The 14,026-nt window shown below is 43.4% G+C and overlaps 1 protein-coding gene across 1 annotated transcript in view; it reads left to right on the top strand.

The window, feature by feature from the left end:
- The first annotated feature begins 1,465 nt into the window (after nucleotides 1-1,465).
- Nucleotides 1,466-14,026, top strand: part of LOC118841599 (zinc finger protein 420-like) — a 65,773-nt gene continuing 53,212 nt past the window's right edge. The window contains exons 1-5 of the mRNA XM_036749152.1: nucleotides 1,466-1,518; nucleotides 4,068-4,094; nucleotides 4,472-4,543; nucleotides 8,720-8,846; nucleotides 10,070-10,165. Of these exons, the coding sequence (XP_036605047.1) occupies nucleotides 4,511-4,543; nucleotides 8,720-8,846; nucleotides 10,070-10,165 (256 nt within the window). The 5' untranslated portion in view covers nucleotides 1,466-1,518; nucleotides 4,068-4,094; nucleotides 4,472-4,510. The remainder of the gene's footprint in view (nucleotides 1,519-4,067; nucleotides 4,095-4,471; nucleotides 4,544-8,719; nucleotides 8,847-10,069; nucleotides 10,166-14,026) is intronic.

Raw genomic sequence — 14,026 nt, forward strand, 5'->3', positions numbered from 1 at the left:
ATTTTTAAAATTTCTTTTTCGTACACTTCAATTGGGGTGGGTGGTTGAAGACCAAGAAAAGCGATTTCTGTTCATTAAAAATATAACATTTAACTAAAAATTCCGAAATAGTAAAAACGCCTTATCAAAAAAGCAGCCCGTAGACTACATTTCCCATAATCCTGTGGGAACTGGTACAGTCTTAGGCTGAGTCCGACTCCCAGAATCCGTCCTGGGCGGGGGAAGCCCCGGAAGTTCATTCCGACTGCCTGTGGTCCCGATGCATTTCGGGAGTTGTAGTTCAGACCCCAACATTGACCAGCCTGTGGAGGTTTCAGTTCTTCTGGTGTGTGCTCCGCTTCGCGCCTGCGGCGCTATAGGTGAGTGAGTGAGTGTCTGGAGTGTGGGCGAGTGGGTGGGAGTGGGAGTGGGTGGGGGCGTCAGCCTGCTGCAGGGGCGGGGGCGGGCGCTGAGGGGGAGGCAGGCCCCTTCCTCAGTTTCCTCCTCTGCCAATGGCATGGGGAGAGGTTGGACTCAGAGAGGTAGGATGGTGCATTGGAAGAGGCCGTGGGTTCAGATCTTGCCCTTGCCACTCACCTCCTGTGGGATTTTGGGACCAGGAAGTTCAGCGTCCTTCTGAAGCCGGGGTGGGGAGGGGGCTGGGGGTAGAGATGAGGAGGGAGGGCATTCCAGGGCAGGGGCACAGCCAGAACAAAGGCCCAGAGTCTGGAGATGGAGTTTCTTGTTAGAGAAGCGGCAAAGAGGCGGATGTCAGTGGATCTCCCAGCACGTGGGGAGTGAGGGGGCAGCTTGGGAAGGACTCTCAGCCCCTCAGGCAGGGCTCCTGCCAAAACTCCTTGGTTGGAGGCTGTCTCCTCTCCCAGGGGCTCTTCTACTCATGACATCACAAGTCTGATTCTGGCCAGAAACCAAGAGAGACCCTCGGGGCACAAAGTAAAAAATGGCCTTTGTTAGTTCCAGCTCCCAAAAGATTCACATTGTTTTAGGAAGAAAAAAGCATTTATATAGTGCCTACTGTGTACCAGGAACCACTAAGCACTTTACAAATATTAACTCATTTGATTCACACAACCACCTTGGGAGATAGGTGCAGTTATTATCACTCCCATTTTACAGTTAAATAAACTGAGGCAGGCAGAAATTAAGGAACTTGCCTCAGGTTACACAGCTTGTTCTTGTCATTCAATCATGTCTGACTTTCCATAGCCCCTTTGGGGGTTTCTTGTCAAAGACACTGGAGTGATTTGCCATTTCCTTTTCCAGCTCATTTTACAGATGAGAAAACTGAGGCATACAGGGTAAAGTGACTTGTCCTGGGTTGCACAGCTGGAAAGTGCCTCAAGCTGGATTTGAACTCAGGAAGATGGTCTTCCTGACACCAGGGCCCACACTCTATCTGCTGCCTCACACAATTAGAAGTGTTGGGGTCTAGGGGTGCTGGGAACGCTGAAATGTTAAGGTATAGGGCACGGGTCTGCCTGGAAAGAATTCGACCACTCAAGCCTTCCAGTCGAAGTAGTGAGTTTTTTTGTGATGCCAACAAGTGGGCCAGATTTTAAGAATCTGAGCAGTTTAATGGGGGCAAGATCTACACTATCATACAGAAAGACTGTGGGAGGATCCGGATGGGATTAAGGAGTGGCAGGTAGCCTGGGGTGGGCCAGGTGCAGACAGTTGAGGGAGGTGAGTGGCTGAGAGCCCCAGTGAAAGGACACTTAAAAGGATTACAGACTGGGATGGGCCGGGTGTCTCAGGTGAACACCAGAGATCTGGGTTTAGGGGCTTTGGGATCCAGATCCCATTCCCATCCGCAAGTGTCTAAGAGCTGGTCTTGCTGGCTCCTAGCCCAGAGCTATAAGGGGAAGGCAGATAGCACCTCCATACATAAATCTGTGATGTATGTAGAATAAATACAATGTAATTTTGGAGGGAGGGGAAAGGCACTCGAAGCTGAGGATCAAGCGGAAAGAAGGTGGTGTTTGAGCTGGGTTTTGGAGGAAGAGAGGTCAAAGGTCTGTCCCACAGGGAGCCTGCGGGAATTGGTGGACACTCTTTTGGGGCTTCACTTGCTGGACCAGGAGATTTGTGGGGCCAAGGGATTGAGCTGGATGCTGGGTTTACAAGGAGCTCACAGTCCAAGGGGAAGGTGAGCAGGGCACTGGAGTGGGGTGGGGAGAAGTGCTGGGGCTCTAGGACAAGATGGGGGGCAGATTAGGAGACAAGGGAAAGTGGTTGCCTGGTGTTGGTACTGCTGGGGATGGGGAAGGGATTTATTGGGAAATGAAAGGGAGGTAAAAACAGAAGACATCAGTAAAAAGTCATTGTTGGGAATGGTTATCTCCCTCACCTCTTCTTTAATTTATTCTTCTTGTGTGTTGTGAAATGTTGCTTTAAATCCCATTTCTACCAGACTTGATTTACAGTTTTTTCCCAGCATTTTGTCTTTTTGAAACTTCTAAAATTAACAACACACACACACACACACACACACACACACACTCTCAGCATTTCCATATACAAAGAAGAATAAAATAAGGATTGTAATGAAATCATAAATCTCTATTATATAGTTTGCTTCTTTATATAATACATTCAACATGTAACTTAAACTTCTTTATTGTTTATTTTCAACATTTATTTAAAAAAATTTTTTTTGAGATCCAAATTCTAACATGTAGCTTTTCAAAAATGTCTTGCTTGTCTGTATCTTCTTCTGGCCTTTCTTTTCTTTTGTGCATTAAAAAAATAAAAAAACTTCACTTAACCTTTTTTTTCTTTTAACACCCTTCTCTTAAACTTTCTTCTCCTAGTTTAAAAAACAAGACAAACAAAACCATTGCAACATATAACACATCAACAACCAAAACAAACTCACACGTTGTGTTATAAAATGTAGGTCTCATTCTCCACCTTGACTCCATCCACACCTCTTTCAGGTGCTTCATCATTATCCTCAGGAATAATAGTCAGTTATTGCCAGGATCAGAGCTCTTAAGCCTTTCAAGGTTCATTATCTTGGCAGATTTCTTAGCAAACAGGGGGCACATGGATGGGAAGACTAGGATCACGTAGATGGTGGGTGCATGAGGCAGTTTTCAAAGTTAGGTCTTCTTGTCTCCGTGTCTGACGCTATCCACCTTGTCACCTAGCTGGTGGACCCAGCCTCTGTTTTCTCATCTATAAAATGGGAATAATCATAGCTACCTCCTGAGAGTGTTGTAAGCCTCAAATGAAAAAATATGCAAAGTGCTTTGCAAACCTCAAAGTGTTATATAAATGCTAGCTGGTTTTTTTTTATTATTGTACAATAATATTCAATTCCACTAATTCATTCAATTCAGTTTTTTTCAGCCATTTCCCTGTGCATGGGTACCCCTTTGTTTTCCAGCCCTTTGGAACTACAAAGACTGCTACCATGCATATTTTTTACAGATATCGAACCTTTGTTTCTGTCTTGGACTTCCTGGATTACATGCTAGAGTATATATGCCTTGTAGATGGATTTTTTGGTCATAGGACAGAATCACTTGAGTTACTCTTCTTATGTAGTTGCATATACAAATTCAGAGTGGTTAGACTACTTCTACTTACCATGTACAGCAGTGGTCTCTCTTCCCACAGCTGCCCCTCTATTGACTGTTGCCACATTTTCCCATCTTTGTCAGTGGTCATGGTGTGGAATGGAACCCCAGAGTTGTTTTATATAATATGCATTTCTCTTACACTGAATAGAGCATATTTTCACATGGTTAGATATAGTTTGTAATTCTTGTGAAAACTGTTGGTATCCTTCAACTGTTTATCTATTGGCAAATGGCTGTTAGTGTTAAAATATTGGTGTCAGTTCCCTGTGTATTTTAGAAATCAGACTTTGGTCTGTGATGATCGACCCTTTCGCAACTTGTGGAAAGCTCACCAGTCACAGCTGCACATTCTTTCAGTACCTTGGGAGGGAATTTCTCCGATTTGAACTTACCAAAGTTAGCTAGCTGTTTTCTAGCTGTATTCATACTCTTCCGCAATTAGGACTCACTATTACACATCTTCATTATTTCTTTCCTGTCTAGGCAGAGAGTTGTCTGCAAAGACTTCAGGTAATGGCTCTTTCACCTATTCTGTCTGTAATTGAATGATTAGATGATTGGGTTGCATAGAGAGTTTGAGTTACATACTCAGGATCAGGCAGCAGCACATTGGGGGAAGTTCTGGGAATTCAGCCAGGTCTTCTAATTCCCCTTGTTAGAGCCCTGTCCCTTAAAGCTTGCCGGAAGCAGAGGGAGAATGTCAGGGTCCAAGACTCTAATGTCCACCACCCTTCTCTCTGATTCTAGGAAAAGATGGGCCTGTTAGAACCAAGGCACTTGCACCCACACAGCGTGTAGACGATTCTATCCTGGGAAGTTTGGGAGCTGCAGGGCAGAATTGGTCTTCTGGGTAATTTGTTTTTCCTCAGCTAGTTCATTCTTTTCAGGACTCTGGCCAAGAAGTGACATTCAAGGTGGAGGTAAGAATGACTTCTGGGATCCTCACATCTGGGTTCCAGGTGAGTTTTTTTTTCCTTTTCTCCTCTGAAAGGCCATCTCATTCCTAAAAGTGTGGATGCTTCTTTCTCTTTTCCTCTGCTTCTAAACCAAATCACATCCAGGGACCTGAACATCAGTTATAATTTCCCAGAAGACTCTGCCTGTCCTTACATCCATCATATGGCTCCTGGAGCTCCTACATTGTTGGAGTTGAGAGTTATCTTTGGATCGTGTGGTCCAGCCACTTAATATGGTACAGGAGTTGTCTGAGGTACCCAGAGCTGATGCTGGCCTCACCGGCAGACCTTGGGCTCCAACCTGGGTGCCCCAACATCTGCCCACATGCTCTTCCTCTTATGCCATGGCAATCTTATGCCAATCTCAGTCTTCTGAGATTGGTCCCACCTGCCAGCAGCTTCTCTTCTCACCTTCCTCCCAGTCATTCTTTGAGTGTACTGTTTGCTCCTTACTGAACAAAGTACTGTGAAGCAAGCAAACATAAGCTAGAATTTCTGTCCTTGGGTTTTTACATGTATATGTAATATAAATAGAGATATAAGCATATTCATATCTATATTTTATTATATCTTTGTTGAGTCATTTCAGTCATTTTAGACTCTTTGTGACCCCATTTGGGGTTTTCTTGGCAGAGATACTGAAGTGGTTTGCTGTTTCCTTCTCCAGATCATTTGACAAATGAGGAAACTGAGGCAAACAGGGTGAAGTAACTTGCCCAGGCTTTCATACCTAGTAGGTGTCTGAAGTCAGATTTGAACTCAGGAAGATGAGTCTTCCTGACTAGGCCCAGCATTCTATCCACTGTTACCTAGCTGCCCCACAGTATGTATCAATATATGTATTTAATCAATATGTATATATCAATTCGTGTATATATATATATATATGTATATATATATGTATATGTATATATATATACACACACATGTACACATATGTGAAACATATATATTCCATACATATTCTATATAATTATATATATGAGCAAGTCACTTAATTCTGTTTGCCTCAGTTTCCTCATCTGTAAAATGAGCTGGAGAAGGAAATGGCAAACCACTCTAGTATCTTTGCCAAGAAAATGCTTCTTTTTTTATCCTGGTTTTTATTAATATATTTTTTATATCACCTTCAATTTTCTCTCCTTCTTCACACTCAGCATCCATCCCTTGTATCAAAACCGGAAAAAATAAAGAGAAAAAAATTTAGCAAAACCAAGCACCCCACCAGTTCTGTCTGACAGTATATATATTCCATACCTAAAGTCCCTTCCTCTCTGACTAGAGGGAAGGGAGGTCCATTTTTTAAACCTTTTTTGAAGGTCAAGCTTAGTTGTTCAGATTACATTGTGTTCAGTGTGTGTTGTTTCTTTCTTTTAATAGGACAATATAGACTGAGTAGAACTAATCAGTCTTGCCTCCCACACTTTAAGGAAATAGTTAAGTGCCACGATTTCCAAAAAGGAAGGTGTAGGGCTCAGCTTCCTGAAGGAAATAGAATTTGAATTGGGGTTGAAGGATAAATATGATATAGATAGTTGGAGAGGGTGGTAAAGAATTTTCCAATTAAAAGGAGCAGTGGGAGCCAGACTTTGGAAGTCAGAAAGCATTTATTAAACACTTGCTAAGTGCTGGAGATACAAGGAAATGCAAAAACATTGTCTCCCCCTTTCAGGAATTGACATTTTGACTGGGGAGACCAGATGTGCACGTAAATAATTGTGTCCGTAAAAATAGGTGGAAGGCAATTGCCAAGGGAAGGTACCTATAGTAAAAGGGATCAGGAAAGGCCTCTTGCAGAAGGTGGGCTTGGTAAAAAAACAAAAAGACAAAAAAAAAATACCAACCCTCAAACCTTTATATTTTAATTTTTCTCTAAGAACCAATTAGGAAAACTGACCAAGTAGGTTAAGGAGGACCCCTGTGAATTGCCCAGAATTGTAGAGTTTGAGAGCTGGAAGGGGCCTTGGAGACCTTCTGCCCAAGCCATGCCAGAAATGAATCCTTCCTGTGACACACCCAGCTAATGGTCATCCGGCCTTTACCTGATGACCTCTAAGAAGGAGGGGACTCTCTTTTCACTTTTAGGTAGATCTGACTGTAGGGAATCTTTTCTTGGCCAAATTGAAATTTACTTTTTTAAAACTTCCATCCTATAATATATGCTGCTGACTCTGCTCTTGGGGGCCAAATGAAGCCTAGTCCCTTCCCCACATTGACAACCCTTTAAGTACTCAAAGACAGCTCTCATGGCCTCCTGAATCTTCTCTTTTCCAGGCAAAACCCCCAGTTCCTTGAACTTCGGTACCTGTGACGTGGACACAAAGCCCTTCGACATCTTTTTTGCCTTCCTTTGAACACTCTCTGGCGTATCAACATCCTTAAAAAACCATGCAGCCCAGAAGTGAAGGCATCATTCCCAATGAGGTCTGATCAGGGGAGACATCATGTCCTTCTTAATGCAGCTCAAGATTGCATAGGGTTTTTGGCTGTCATGTCACCTTTAGCTCCACTGGATCCTCCAGGCATTTTTTCGTAACAAGTGTTGTCTAATCAAGGGGGCATCTTATAATTGTGAAGTTGATATTCATTTGTCCCTGTTGAATTCTCATCTCATTGGATTCAGCCCAGTGTTCTAGTTCAGAGCTGTCAAACCTGTGGTCTGCCAGTGGTAGCATTCCCCAGGATGGCTGGAACCAGATTAAAATGTAATTGGAAAGCATTTAACAAAATAAATAATACATTAGAAGGTAGATATCCTGAATCTTTTATCTATTGTGTAAGCTCTGTCCATCCTCCTCCCCCCACCCTACACCATGCATATTTGATGAGCATAGATACTCTAATCCAAGCCAATGATAAAAGTGTTAAACAGCATGAACAGCACCAGGCCAGGCACAGATCTCTTGGGGGCTCCCTTGGAGACCTCCCATTACCTTAACATTGAACCATTGGCATTTCTTCTTTGAGTCTGGCTATCCAGTTGGTTCTGAATCCATTTGATTGGATTATCATCTAATGATATCTCTGTATTTTCTCCACAAAATAGCATGAGATACTTTATTAAAAGCTTTTGAGAAAATACAGGTCAACTCTGTCCACAGCATTCCCTTCATCCAGTAATTTAGTGATCCTGTTATAAAAGAAAATGAGATTAGTCTGGCATGACTTGATGCTTTTGATGAAGCCTAATAAAGTCAGGCTGGCTCTTTGTTTTTTCTTTTTCTTTTTGTTTTTTAGGGCACTTCTGCTAGGGGGAAATAAAGATAGAACACACCCAAAGGTCTTGTAATGATTGTGCATAGTTGAACAAAATAGATGTGTGCATTGGTTGTATCAGAAAACCTATGTCTTATTCTGTATCTTGGGCCCACCCTTCTTTGACACAAGGCACTTCACCATTGGGCCTTTGGAATCGTGGTTGGCCATTGAATTGAGCAGAATTTTCAAGTGTTTCCAAGTCTGTGCTAGCTATTTGTAATCACTGGTTCCCTTTCTGTATTTTTGCTAACCATCTCTGTAATGATCTGTTTTAGACCATTCCCAGAAATCAAAGTCGAGTGCAATGGCCTATAGTTTACAGTTGTAGAAGGACTACTTTATGGAGTGGGCATGATAGCATGGCCAAATTCTAGTCTTTAATGCTAATTCCCTCCCCACAGTTCCTTTGTACTAGGGGAATGACTCTTCACATTATTGATACTTGGAAATAAAGAGGAGGGAGGGATAGAGAAAGGGAGGGAGAGGGCGAAAGAAGAAGAAAGAAAGAGACAGAAAAAGGGGGAGAGGGAGGGAGGGAGAGATATTTGTTCTCTGACATATTCCACTTGTGGCCTGCCTTCAGACTAATACTGTGGTGATCAGCAGTGGGGAGTGAGGGATGTGATGTATAAAATATAGAAAGCTATGTGATTTTAAAGAGTGAAATGCATATTTTGCTTGGGTTCAGTGTAGGAAATGATTGACCCTGGAGCAGCAGTTATCTATAATGCACCCAGAGACTGATCTAGAGTGAGGAACATAGTCAATAGATTTTCCAGACCTCAGTCCTTGACGGGGAGCACTATAGGCTCTCATCGCCATGAGAATGGCTCCCTCTGGGCCCTGCTGGTTTCATCCTTCCCTCTTGTGTCATGTAAGGACTTGTCCCTGGGTAAACAGGAACATGTTCTGATTTTTCAGAAATCACTGACATTCCAAGATGTGGCTGTGGACTTCACCTGGGAGGAATGGGGGCTGTTGGAGCCAGCTCAGAAGGATCTGTTCAGGGACGTGATGCTGGAGAACTATGAGAACTTTGTGTCCCTGGGTAAGGATGGCTTCTTTGTCATGAATCATCAGGCCATCGGAAGCGTCTTTGCATTCTCGTTCCCTAAAAGTTGTAGGGTTTCATAAGTGCTTTTATATTAGGAAGGCAGAATTTATGATTTCAAAGAGAATCTCATATGTGCCTAAAAGGTCCGGAACCGCAGGATATAAGGAATTCCCTAGGCAGAAGGCAGGAGAACTAAAGCATGTATTTACATTCCACAGTAACAATCCCACAAACCAGCGTCCCCATTTTGATATTTTCGTCAAAAGCTTCCAGGCCCAATAAGTCCGCCTCACAAGGGTAACCAGGAGGCCACAGAGAAGCGAGATGGTATAAGGCAAAATCATATACATGCTTCCCCTCTACGGTAAGAAGATTACCCACTAGCCTCCAGTCAGCTCTGCTACCGGCAGCTCAGCTTTGGCTGTAGGCGTCTCTGGCTCCAACCGGAAAAGGAAAGGAGGATCTTCAAGCTGTCCTCTCCCCTCTTATAGAGTTTTTGACATCATCAAGCACCGCCTGAACTACCAGGGCCGATTGGTTCTTGAATGGGCCCCTCCCCCTAGCGTAGACCAGGTTAACACACCTCCCCTCAGCCAGCCCCATGACTCATCACACAGGAAGTTCTCTGATTCCTGGCATGGTCGCTGGGCTTCCTGCCCCGGAAGAGCAAGTCCCAGCGTCCAGGGAAGCTCAATGAGGTAAGCTGAGTCATTCAAAGAAAACAAAGTCCATTCTGGTTACAGCTTTGCTTTGACTTGGTGCGCAGGGATACTCACCTGAGCGTGTCTGATGTGGAAAGCTTCCTAGATCGTTTGGTGTGAAGAGACATAATATTTCTATTCACTCTTTCCAGATGAAGGGCGTTTGCTTTGGAAACATTTGGAAATCATCAGCTTTTCTATATTACCCCCTGAGGCCACAACTTCCCTACCCTATGTTTGTCCTGGTCATAGATTCTGCACCCAAGTTCTAATATAGCCCCTTGAAAAGTTCCTAACTTCCTGGAAGGGAGTGTCTTAAAATAAATGTATTTTCTTGGAACCCAAATCAAACTCCATCACTCATTCCCCCTCATGCTTGATGGGAACACAACCCAGAGCATCCTTCCAAGGTCCTGCCTTGATGCGTCTGTTCTTTAAAATGAAAGAGAAAGGATAAGATTGACTTTTGAGATGTCTCTGTTCTTTGTCCTTTTCCAATCATTTACCCATGAACAGGGCTTACTGAATCCAAAGCAGCTGTGATTTCCCAGTTGGAGAGAAGAGAATCACTGGAGTTGCCAGATGGAAGAGTCCCAGGAAGCATTTTCGTAGGTGAGTGGGGGATAAGAAACCAGATAGGCAGGTGATTGGGAGCGGTGGCTTTTTCTGATGCCTGCTCATCTACCTTTTTCTCTAGATTTCATCTTTTCCTGCCTCTTTCTGTAATAACTTTCTCTCCCAATATGTCTTCAAACAGTCCTTTCCTTCTCTCTTAGATGGAAGATGAGTTTAACCTATATTGAGAAGCTCAAGCCCATTGGTTGTGTCTAGTGCCTGTTTTATCTACCTGCCATTTCAGCTCTGTTCTTTGCCCAAATCCAGCAAACTAATGATTCTCACTCCTCATTTCCTCCAGCCTCTTTCCTTTCTTAAAATGCTGAAGTCTGCCCTTTATTCCCTCTGCTTCATGGAAAATAATTATTAAGGTTACTGTTGAGGTAGCAAGGTATGTCACAGGGTCATCTCAAAAGAATTCACAGATTCAGATCATCTCCAAACTAAGTAAAGGCATTTATTGAGGATTATGCTCTCAGCGGGCTAGGCTCCTTAAAGGAATCAGCAGTCTAGCAAAGCAAGACAGGGATTTTTAAAGAACAAATGATACACTCAGTATAACAGAATATATGAATTTTAAAATACAGGAAAATTTTGCTAATATGGAGAGGGCCTAGCCTTGGTGAAACTGTGCATGTGGCTATTCAGAATGCATACAGAAAAGCCCACTTGGGGGAATATTAATGTATGATAATGATATTATAATAAGCCTGTCTATGTCATAAGTTCACCTAAAGGACAATTTTTGCTATTACTGTGCAGGCATCCACTTAGGGAAAGTTCCTTCGGTGATTTAGTGGCCAGTATCCTGTTGCTTTTGTATTGGCTGGCTCTTGTGGTATGTCTAAAACTAGGTGGATGATTGAGGTCATGTACGTGCCTGCTGTCTTAGTGAGGCATATGAGGAAGTTGGGATATTGGGGATGCGGGCAGTGGCTAGGTTTCCATCATTTATCACAGACTTCCTTAATACTATTCTTATAAACTAATGGCACTTTATGACTTACCAAGTGCTTTTTTAATCTTTGAGGTGGGTAATAAAAATTATTATCACATTTTATAGATGAAGAGTCTGAGCCAGGCTCAATGAGATTTCGTTTTGCCCATGGTCACTAGGCTAGTAGTGACCTTCTGTTTTTGAGTCCAGAACTTGCCCCCTATACCACAATGCTTCTCTTACCTCTACCTAAAATTAAAGGATATTTTCTCTGGTCTTATCCTCTTTCATAACTTTGGCTGATCCTCAATAGGATTTGTTGGTAGGGGGGACTTTTGGTTGGCTTCAGGTTGGACCTTCTGGGGACCTGTCCAGCCCTGGGACTGTGATAGTCCTTGTCTACACTCTCTTCTTGTCAGGTGACATGGGTGTAGTTTCCACAAATTAGGAACAGATTAGAGGAGTGGGAGCATAATTGGGTGAAGGACCTGAATGGTGAGATGATTGGCAGAATAAACTGAGTTTGTCTCACTCGAAGGAGAGGAGACTTTTTGTAGGGCATATGATAACTGCCTCCAAATATCTGAAGGGCCATCCTGTGGAAGGGGATCAAACTCATTCTTCTTGGCCCCGGAGGGAAAAGAGCATGGAATAGAGAATGGACATTGCAGAGAAACACTTATTGTTTTCATGCAAAAACAAACCTCCATCAATTAGAGCTGCCTGTAAGTGGCGCATTGGGCTGAGTCAAGAGATGGTGGTTTCTCCCTCAGTGGAGGCCTTCCAACAGATTCTAGTTGGCCACTGGTCAGCGATATTGTGGAGCACAGACTTGGTTAGGTACAAGATTTGGCCTGATGTAAGGAAAAGTTTCCCAGTAACCAGGCATCTGAGAGTGCACTGGCCTGCTGCTAAAGGCAGTGAGGCTGTTCCTCATTTGAGATCTCCAGGTGATGACTGGATGATTGCCTTTCAATCTTGTTTTAGGGAAGACTGTTCCTCAGGCATGGGCAGGGCTCAAAGGTCCTGCTGGATTACTTCCATACCTGAGATGCCGTGATTTCCTTTCTTGACACTTTACTGTCTTGATTCCTCTTCTATATATAGAGCTGTCTCATCTCTGTCTTTTTTTTTTATTTTATCTTTTTTTTTTTTAGAGGGGGAAGGCAGGGCAATTGGGGTTAAGTGACTTGCCCAAGGTCACACAGTTAGTAAGTGTGTCAAGTGTCTGAGGCCAGATTTGAACTTGGGTCCTCCTGACTTCAGGGCCGGTGCTCTACTCACTGCGCCACCTAGCTGCCCCCATCTCTGTCTTTTTAATCTCCTTTGTTTCCCAAACTCTCATCCATTTTGTGTGTCTCTTCAAGGACTTCATTCCTCTCTGTTCTTCAGAGAGCTCCTCTAGTGTTGAGTCTTTGCTTGCCCTTTCTCTTCTCTCTGTCTACACTCTCCACATTGGTGATTTCATCAGCTCTCATTGATTCACTTTATATAAAATCATGCAAATTAGCACACACAGTGCCTGGCACAGAGTAGGCACTTAAGTGTTTATTGACTGACTTATTTATGCAGATGACTCCCAGATCCGTGTTTCCAGTTTTAATATCTCTTCTCAGCTGCAATCCCCTAAGCATCTGCATCTGCCTGCTGGTCGTCCATCAATCTCTCCAAGTCACTATATCCAAAGTGGAACTTACCACCTTTCCGTAGACACGTACCTATTATCTGAATTTCCCTGTTTCTGGCAAGGACACTACGATCTGTAATCTCAGTGCCACCCCAGACCCTTTTTCTCTGTTAGCCCTTGCAGTCAATGAGTTGCCAGGCCTTGTCAGTTCTATCTCCATAACTTTTCTTGCCTCCACTTAGGAAGCCTCTGATCACTTGCTGGCACTGGAAAAATAGTCTGCCTAATTGGCCTCTCTCTTTCCACTCTCCCTGCTTTCTGTCCATGCTCTACCTGCTGTAGCAGTGACCTTCTGATGGCACAGGGCTGACTATGTCACTCCCTTGTTCAAAGGCTTTTAGTTGGTTCACGGTCTCCTTAAGGGCAAAACTTAGTTTCCTCATCTGGCTTTTAAAGAGCTCCGTGATCTGACTTCTCTTTTTCCATTCTGACTTCACATCACACCCCGTCTTGAATTCTCTGTTCTAGCCAAGTGGCCCTATTTGCTGGAACTCAGCGTCTCCTACCTGTGTGACATGCATTTACCCGCTGCTTGGTAGACATTTCTTCTTCATCTCTGCCTCTTAGAATCCTTCTCCTCTTTAATTTTTTTTAATTTAAATTTATTTATTTAACATATTTAGTTTTCAGCATTGATTTACACAACAGTTTGAATTACAAATTTTCTCCCCATTTCTACCCTCCCCCCCACTCCAAGATGGCATATATTCTGGTTGCCCTGTTCCCCAGTCAGCCCTCCCTTCTGTCACCCCACTCCCCTCCCATCCCCTTTTCCCTTCCTTTCTTGTAGGGCAAGATAAATTTCTAGGCCCCATTGCCTGTGTATCTTATTTTTTAGTTGCATGCAAAAACTTTTTTTTTTGTTTTTGAACATCTGATTTTAAAACTTTGAGTTCCAAATTCTCTCCCCTCTTCCCTTCCCATCCACCCTCCCTAAGAAGTCGAGCAATTCAACCTAGGCCACATGTGTATCATTATGTATAACCCTTCCACAATACTCATGTTGTGAAAGACTAACTACATTTTGCTCCTTCCCAACCCATCCCGCTTTATTGAATTTTCTCCCTTGACCCTGTCCCCTTTCCAAAGTGTTTGTTTTGATTACCTTCACCCCCATCTGCCCTCCCCGCCATCATCCCCCCCCCTTTTATTTTTTTTTTATCTTCCTCCCTCTTCTTTCCTGTGGGGTAAGATACGCAACTGAGTATGTATGGTATTCCCTCCTCAGGCCAAA

The sequence above is a fragment of the Trichosurus vulpecula genome, chromosome 3 (assembly GCF_011100635.1).
Source record: "Trichosurus vulpecula isolate mTriVul1 chromosome 3, mTriVul1.pri, whole genome shotgun sequence".
Lineage (NCBI taxonomy): Eukaryota > Metazoa > Chordata > Mammalia > Diprotodontia > Phalangeridae > Trichosurus > Trichosurus vulpecula.